Source organism: Monodon monoceros, unplaced genomic scaffold (assembly GCF_005190385.1).
Source record: "Monodon monoceros isolate NGI ecotype Baffin Bay Population unplaced genomic scaffold, NGI_Narwhal_1 Super_Scaffold_18, whole genome shotgun sequence".
NCBI lineage: Eukaryota > Metazoa > Chordata > Mammalia > Artiodactyla > Monodontidae > Monodon > Monodon monoceros.
Genome location: NW_021703774.1, coordinates 47491700 through 47500969, shown reverse-complemented (window position 1 = coordinate 47500969; position 9270 = coordinate 47491700). Strand labels below are relative to the sequence as shown.

Sequence of the window (9270 nt, the reverse complement as noted above, 5' to 3'; positions counted from 1 at the left end):
GAAATTTTTTGTTCTAGTTCTGTGAAAAATGCCAGTGGTAGTTTGATAGGGATTGCATTGAATCTGTAGATTGCTTTGGGTAGTAGAGTCATTTTCACAATGTTGATTCTTCCCATCCAAGAACATGGTATATCTCTCCGTCTATTTGTATCATCTTTAATTTCTTTCATCAGTGTCTTATAATTTTCTGCATACAGGTCTTTTGTCTCCTTAGGTAGGTTTATTCCTAGATATTTTATTCTTTTTGTTGCAATGGTAAATGGGAGTGTTTTCTTGATTTCACTTTCAGATTTTTCATCATTAGTATATAGGAATGCCAGAGATTTCTGTGCATTAATTTTGTATCCTGCTACTTTACCAAATTCATTGATTAGCTCTAGTAGTTTTCTGGTAGCATCTTTAGGATTCTCTATGTATAGTATCATGTCATCTGCAAACAGTGACAGCTTTACTTCTTCTTTTCCGATTTGGATTCCTTTTATTTCCTTTTCTTCTCTGATTGCTGTGGCTAAAACTTCCAAAACTATGTTGAATAAGAGTGGTGAGAGTGGGCAACCTTGTCTTGTTCCTGATCTTAGTGGAAATGCTTTCAGTTTTTCACCATTGAGGATGATGTTTGCTGTGGGCTTGTCATATATGGCCTTTATTATGTTGAGGAAAGTTCCCTCTATGCCTACTTTCTGCAGGGTTTTTATCATAAATGGGTGTTGAATTTTGTCGAAAGCTTTCTCTGCATCTATTGAGATGATCATATGGTTTTTCTCCTTCAATTTGTTAATATGGTGTATCACATTGATAGATTTGCGTATATTGAAGAATTCTTGCATTCCCGGAATAAACCCCACTTGATCATGGTGTATGATCCTTTTAATGTGCTGTTGGATTCTGTTTGCTAGTATTTTGTTGAGGATTTTTGCATCTATGTTCATCAGTGATATTGGCCTGTAGTTTTCTTTCTTTGTGACATCATTGTCTGGTTTTGGTATCAAGGTGATGGTGGCCTCATAGAAGGAATTTGGGAGTGTTCCTCCCTCTGCTATATTTTGGAAGAGTTTGAGAAGGACAGGTGTTAGCTCTTCTCTAAACGTTTGATAGAATTCACCTGTGAAGCCATCTGGTCCTGGGCTTTTGTTTGTTGGAAGATTTTTAATCACAGCTTCAATTTCAGTGCTTGTGATTGGTCTGTTCATATTTTCTATTTCTTCCTGATTCAGTCTTGGCAGGTTGTGCATTTCTAAGAATTTGTCCATTTCTTCCAGATTGTCCATTTTATTGGCATAGAGTTGCTTGTAGTAATCTCTCATGATTTTTTTTATTTCTGAAGTGTCAGTTGTTACTTCTCCTTTTTCATTTCTAATTCTATTGATTTGAGTCTTCTCCCTTTTTTTCTTGATGAGTCTGGCTAGTGGTTTATCTATTTTGTTTATCTTCTCAAAGAATCAGCTTTTAGTTTTATTGATCTTTGCTATTGTTTCCTTCATTTCTTTTTCATTTATTTCTGATCTGATTTTTATGATTTCTTTCCTTCTGCTAGCTTTGGGGTTTTTTTGTTCTTCTTTCTCTAATTGCTTGAGGTGCAAGGTTAGGTTGTTTATTCGAGATGTTTCCTGCTTCTTAAGGTGGGCTTGTATTGCTATAAACTTCCCCCTTAGAACTGCTTTTGCTGCATCCCATAGGTTTTGGGTCGTTGTGTCTCCACTATCATTTGTTTCTAGGTATTTTTTTATTTCCTCTTTGATTTCTTCAGTGATCACTTCATTATTAAGTAGTGTATTGTTTAGCCTCCATGTGTTTGTATTTTTTACAGATCTTTTCCTGTAATTGATATCTAGTCTCATGGCGTTGTGGTCAGAAAAGATACTTGATACAATTTCAATTTTCTTAAATTTACCAAGGCTTGGTTTGTGACCCAAGATATGATCTATCTTGGAGAATGTTCAATGAGCACTTGAGAAAAATGTGTATTCTGTTGATTTTGGATGGAGTGTCCTATAAATATCAATTAAGTCCATCTTGTTTAATGTATCATTTAAAGCTTGTGTTTCCTTATTTATTTTCATTTTGGATGATCTGTCCATGGGTGAAAGTGGGGTGTTAAAGTCCCCTACTATGAATGTGTTACTGTCGATCTCCCCTTTTATGGCTGTTAGTATTTGCCTTATGTGCTATGAGCAACATAGGAAGTGCTCCTATGTTGGGTGCATAAATATTTACAATTGTTATATCTTCTTCTTGGATCAATCCCTTGATCATTATGTAGTGTCCTTCTTTGTCTCTTTTAATAGTCCTTATTTTAAAGTCTATTTTGTCTGATATGAGAATTGCTACTCCAGCTTTCTTTTGGTTTCCATTTGCATGGAATATCTTTTTCCATCCCCTTACTTTCAGTCTGTATGTGTCTCTAGGTCTGAAGTGGGTCTCTTGTAGACAGCATATATAAGGGTCTTGTTTTTGTATCCATTCAGCCAATCTGTGTCTTTTGGTGGGAGCATTTAGTCCATTTACATTTAAGGTAATTATCGATATGTATGTTCCTATTCCCATTTTCTAAATTGTTTTGGGTTCATTATTATAGGTCTTTTCCTTCTCTTGTGTTTCTTGTCTAGAGAAGTTCCTTTAGCATTTGTTGTAAAGCTGGTTTGGTGGTGCTGAACTCTCTCAGCTTTTGCTTGTCTGTAAAGGTTTTAATTTCTCCATCAAATCTGAATGAGATCCTTGCTGGGTAGAGTAGTCTTGGTTGCAGGTTTTTCTCCTTCAAAGGCCCTCTTAACTAAAAATATCACCCTCCACTTCTCCCCCTCATTCCCACGATGCCTGAAATTCCAGAGAGTAGTTCCCAGAAATCATAATCATTTTGACTGTATTAAGGCATCGGGCTACTTGGGAGGGTCAACAGATAATTGGGACTTTGTTGAACTGGATATCCAATTGGGACCCACAGCCAATTGTAGGAAGGTCTGGAGCCGGGGTCCCCAGGGACTGGGAAATCCAGGACAGTGAGTCATCCTTGACACAAGGGGGCGGGAGAGAGCAATGGTGATCTGGGCGAGAACCCTGAAACAGAGCCTGGGATGGGGAAGTGCCTCTGCTTGGGATCAGCTGGGCAGTCTAAGGCAAAGGGGCTTCTAGCCGGAGAGGTCAGAGTGTAATTCCTGGGTCCTCCACTTATGGATTCTAAGGATGATCTTGGGCAATTTTCTTCAACTCTCTGCACCCATTGTCTACCTGTAAAATGGGAATTTTAAGACCTTTAAGACTCAAAAGTTTGCAGTGAGGAATAAATGTAACTCATGCCTATCAGAGGCTTAGCATGGTAGCTAACACATGGCGGCATGTGCTCAAGAAGTAAGTGCGGTTCTGAGGGTTATGATTCAGATTTTGCTGCCCTCTGTGGCTCGCAGAAGGCTTAACTTCACAGCAGGTTTTCTGCCTCCTCCTTGTGGATCCCTCTGTGTGAGAGCAGGATCTCTCTCCTAGCTGCTGGAACACCCCATTGGTACCTCTTTTGGGAACTTACTGCTTGCTGCCCTGTGTTTGCCCCCATGGAGGAATACCTGAAAACACTTTATCAATTATTTTATAATCTAGTGTTTCACAGCCTTTTGTCAAAACGGTCCAACTAGTTAATGTACAGGTTAAAGGGAACATAATATAGGATGTAAAGTCACCACTGCATTTGGTCTAATTGCTGTTCGGTTGTGTTGTTCAGGATTTTCAGCAATGTCTATCACAGGCTATTGGGACAGAGCAGCAAACGCTCTTTGAGAAGCAACTTGACTGGCCTGGACAGAAGACCAGATTCAAAATTGTAGATTTCAGTTCAATGAGTGGATTGATGTTCATGGAAAGGGAGAGAGAAACCTAATTTCATAATTATTGCAGCAAGAAGAATCAGAAGGTTAGATTGAATCATATGAAACTGCCATGTTGGTAGATCAAAAATGGTCAAGTACAGGTCTTTTCAAATGATTCAACCTTCACAGTTCTTGTAGAAATCTAATCATCCAGGCAACATATCCATAGGCTATAACTTATGACAAGGTCTAATGCGACATGAGAGAAAGGGTACCATGGACTTTCCCCTATTTTTTCTGTGACTCAACATCTGTCAACCAACTTCCCATCACAGCTGAGGTAGCATTTTGGAAGCCCAACTGAGGAGCAAGTGTGACTCATACCTGTGGACGCACCAGATGGGTAATTGTATCCATGGCAGACGAAGGGGAGAGGGCTGTGATGTTCTGGAGCAGAATGCCCCAAGTTGGTAATACTTTTTTTTTTTTTTTTTTTGCTTGTTGGCATCTACTAGGCATGTAGACCCCAGATGTCATAAAACGAAATACAGATTCCAAGGGAAGTTCTATACGTCAATAACACAGTCTCTTCTTAAATCCCTTCTTCCTTGCTCTCTCCCATTCTTTGCCTGGAATTTGATTTCTATGAGGTTTTTGCTATCAGTAACTGTGGAAGCCATTCCTAGCTATTTCTTTGCCCCTCATCCCTTCAGCTCCAGCCACAGGCCTTACTGCTGCTAGAGTGTGCCAGCTTGACCTCTCTTCAGGGCCTTTGTACAGGCCCCCCCTGCCTGTACTGCGGTCCCCACATGTCTGCCTGGCTCCCTCACTCCCTGCAGGTACTTGTTCAGAAGTCTCCTTCTCGGAGCAGTCTTCCCTCAGTATTGATGTTTAGAATTATATTGCTTAGTCCTCTTTGCAAATTTTTCTCCATTGCACATTTTTTTTGAATTTTATTTTATTTTTTTTATACAGCAGGTTATTATTAGTTATCCATTTTATACACATTAGTATATATATATGTCAATCCCAATCTCCCAATTCATCACACCACCACCACCACCACCCCGCCACTTTCCCCCCTTGGTGTCCATACGTTTGTTCTCTACATCTGTGTCTCTATTTCTGCCCTGCAAACCGGTTCATCTGTGCTATTTTTCTAGGTTCCACGTATATGCGTTAATATACAATATTTGTCTTTCTCTTTCTGACTTACTTCACTCTGTATGACAGTCTCTAGATCCATTGCACTTTTTAAACAACATGTTATATGTATTTATTTTATATTGTCTGCCTTCCTCCTCTCCTCCCGTTAGGATGTAGGCTCCAGAAGGGCAGACATTTTTATCTGTTTTGTCTGTGGTGTGTTCAGGGCCTGGAACAGCGCCTGGCACAGAGGCGGTACTCACATGTTTGTTGACTACTCAGATGGAGACTAAAAAAGTGTGAGAACTAATGTTCCTGACTTGCTCTTCCTTTAGCCTCCACCTTAAAACAGTTGTACATCTGCAAAACCTTTCTAGAGGTGGAGAAATAGAACCGTTTGCAAAATCGGTTGCAGATTCAACCATATTACACCTTTTGCAGACTCCAGGCTGGATGTAAATTAGATTTCAGCTCTGCTCCCTTTATGAAAAGTGTTTTTTAAAGTATAAGCTCCTGGGAATTCCCTGGTGGTCCAGTGGTTAGGACTCGGTGCTTTCGCTGCTGGGGCCCCAGGTTGGATCCTTGGTCAGGGAACTAAGATCCCACAGGCCGTGTGGTGAGGCCAAAATAATTTTTTTTAATTAAGTATAAGTTCAAGTTAAATAGATTCATACTCATTCCAGCATACTTAATTGTTTTGAAGCAGAGAAATAAAGTGTCTTGCCAACAATTTAATTCACAAATATTTACGAAGCACCTACCATAGGCTAGGCTCCCTATGCTAGGCCTTGTAGGAAATACAGAGGGAAGAAAGTAAGTCCCAGTTCTTTTTTTTTTTTAAGCCTTTTTTTTTGTATTTATTTATTAATTTATTATTTATTTATTTTTGGCTGCATCGGGTCTTAGTTGTGGCATGTGGGGCGGGATCTTTTTGTTGCGGTGCACAGGCTTCTCTCTAGTTGTGGTGCACGGGCTCAGTAGTTGCGGTGTGCAGGCTTAGTTGCCCTGCAGTATGTGGGATCTTAGTTCCCCAACCAGGGATGGAACCTGTGTCCCCTGCATTGGAAGGCGGATTCTTAACCACTGAACCACCAGGGAAGTCCTGTCCCAGTTCTTAAGTACCTTAGGATTGAGAAGAGGGTAGGAGGTGAACAAAGACAAAGAGAATAGAAGGCAGAATATGGCAGCTGTTGTTCTGGGGATAGAATTTGTGCTTCTGCTTTACCCTGGCTCTTGTCTTCATAAGAACCAAGACTTCTATGATTATCTTATGTCCAACCTCAGAGGTTTCCACTGTGCTGCCTCCCTACCCACACAGGAAGGGAAAGGGGTGGGAAATAAAAGGTCAAAGCAGTGCAGAGGGACACTGGGACCCTTACGCTCTGCCCAGGCCTGGGGGAGACCAGCCTCCATCTTGCCCAGCACCGCAGCTGACATGCAGGATACAACCTCCAGGGAGGGCCCACGGGGCAGGGGTGCCTGCTCTGAACCCTGGGGTAATATCCCAGGGATATTTCTGGCTCCCACATATCTCTCCCTTCTCCACTGCACTAAAAACTTCATCAGTTAGTTGTTCCCAATATAGGATAACTCCCAAGGAGGGAATTATCATACTCCTTTTGTATGCAGTAGGTACTCCACAGATATCTGTAGATAAATGGGCTTACATCACAGGAACCTCCTGGCGACTCAGTGATGCCATGGCAGGCCTGTGCAGTGATGTATTCTGGGGTAGAAGATGTTTCCAGTCATGCCCCCTGTCACGTCACCTGGGCACCCACCTCCGCATCCCCATGTCAACCCCTCCCTTCCCGCCTACATGTGTATCCCAGGGTTTCCACACTTACCAGAGAATGATTGGCTGTGAGTTACTGGAGGATGGAAACACCACGGGGTTTCTCCAATATGCATATGACAGACAGGATTTCATTATCTTCAGTAAAGATACCCTCTCCTGGATGGCTATGGATAATGTGGCTCACATCACCAAGCAGGCATGGGAGGCCAGTCAGCATGAGCTACAATATCAAAAGAATTGGCTGGAAGAAGAATGTATTGCCTGGTTAAAGAGATTTCTGGAGTATGGGAAAGGTACCCTACAAAGGACAGGTAAAGAGGAGGGAGAACACCTTGTCCCCATATCCTCAGAACCCATGGTTTTATACGTAACTTCCTCTCATCTAAGTTATAGCGACCCTATTCTGAAATCCATTTTGTTACTATCATGGTCTGTAACTCTCCATGAAAACTTTCCCTAGTTATTTGACAACGTTCAGCAGTTCTCGTGGGCTCTAGAGCGCAGGCTCAGTAGTTACGGCACATGGGCTTAGTTGCTCTACTGCATGTGGGATCTTCCTGGATCAGGGCTCGAACCTGTGTCCCCTGCATTGGCAGGCAGATTCTTAACCACTGCACCACCAGATATGCCCCAACCATCTTAATTTTAATGGTTGCAGGTAACAGAAAACTACTCAAACTGGCTTTAGCACAAAGAATTTGTTGTTGTTGGCAAACCAGGGTTCTGGGTCATTCTTGGTTTTAGATTTTTCCTGCAAAGAAGAAAATTAATTGGGAAATGCAGTTGCTGAGTTCTAATACTGTGTACTCAGTACATAAGATACTTCTCTTTAACTTGAACTTCTTCTTCCTAGAGCCCCCACTGGTCAGAGTAAATCACAAAGAAATTTTCCAGAGATTGCAACTCTTTACTGCAGAGCTCACGGCTTTTACCCCCCAGAAATTTCCACGATCTGGATAAAAAAATGGGGAAGAAATTGTCCAAGAAATGGATTATGGAGACCTTCCTCCCGGTGGGGATGGGACCTATCAGACATGGGTGTCAGTTGAGCTGGATCCTCAGAGCAGCGACCTTTACTCCTGTCATGTGGAGCACGGCGGTGTCCACGTGGTTCTTCAGGGTTCCCAGGGTAGAGACGGGGTTGTGGCTGTCTGGGGAGTGAGACTGAGGAAAGGGGGTGAGCAGGAAGCATGGATCACTGCGCGCTTTAGAATGGGTCTGTTCAATCAGAGGTTCTCTCACTTTTTGGTCTCAAGCCTCCTTTATACTCTTAAAAAAATTATTGAGTAACCCAAAGAGCTTTTGTTTATTTAGGTTATATCTGTTTCCATTTACTGTACTACAAACTAAAAATTTAAAAAAAATTAAACACTAGAAAACACAAGCACATATTCCATTTGCTATCAGAGTGATGATGTCATTTCATATCATGTGGCCTCTAGAAAACTCCACCGTGCCCATGTGAGAGATGGAGGTTTAAAAAAAGCCGGGGGGGAGATCATGAATTAGATCTCATGGACACCTTGATTGGGTCTTGAGGACCCTTGGGGCATTCGGACCATACTTTGGGAGCTGCTGTTCCTCTGTTTTAGACTATTCTCCACAGAGCTGTGAAGTAAGAAGTGACAGTACAAAAAATAGTGTCGGGCTTCCTGATGATTGCAGGTACAAAAGTTCCCAAACGTTAACATAGAAGAGGAGGAGTACTTGTGGATTTTCCCTCATTTGCTTTGCTTTTAGAATCAGAAACTATGCTTCTGGCAATGAAAGCTGTTGGGTTCATTGTCCCCACCACTGTCCTGTCTGGAGTTGGTGTCGTAGCCTGGCAAAGGAAGCCCTGAGGTGAGAGGCCTGTGGAAGGATCCTAGGAGTTGGCAGACTGTCTCTCCACAGCTCCAATGAGTTTTATTTTCTGCACCTGCCACTCTAAGCTCCATTTAGAAATGGGTTGGGCCTCACTTTGCAATCACAGGCCCTAGAACACCCCTCTCACCATATAGGGAACACACACCATGGATGATGCTTGTAAGGAGAGTGGTCTGTTCCATAGGCGGTGCCTGACATCGACAAAGTAGCACAGCTCCTGTCCAGGTGGACAGTCCTCCTAGAAGTTGGGTCAGAGAAGATACAGTGACATTGGTTTGTCTTTTTCCAAGTGATATTGTTATGATTAATTACTATCAACTTTTGAGGGAATTTTGTCCTTGGTTTCAAAACTTCCGTAAGTTTTCCCATTTTGACAAACATTATTCTGCTTCAATCATATGGAAGTCACTTTTCTTCTAAATTCATCTTTCAACCCATGAAACGTGGAAGAGATACCTTTGGAAAATGGAATTCAGGGTAAGAAAAAGGGGAAGGAGAAATGGGAGAGATATAGGCTCTTAGTACCTTGGGGAAAAAACTTCATTCATTCAGTAAACATGTCTTAAATGCCTACCATGTTCTAAGCACTGTATTAAATGCTGGGATGTAGCAATGCAGCAGACAGACATGATCCCTCTTAGAGAGCTTACAGTCTAGTTTTGTAAG

At 41.8% G+C, this 9270-nt stretch overlaps 1 protein-coding gene across 1 annotated transcript in view; it reads left to right on the top strand.

Annotated features, from left to right (window-relative positions):
- LOC114897845 (major histocompatibility complex class I-related gene protein) overlaps window positions 1-8579 on the top strand; it is a 20995-nt gene extending 12416 nt beyond the window's left edge. The window contains 4 exon segments of the mRNA XM_029226910.1: window positions 6773-7049; window positions 7678-7697; window positions 7699-7867; window positions 8479-8579. Of these exon segments, the coding sequence (XP_029082743.1) occupies window positions 6773-7049; window positions 7678-7697; window positions 7699-7867; window positions 8479-8579 (567 nt within the window).
- The last annotated feature ends 691 nt before the right edge of the window (window positions 8580-9270 follow it).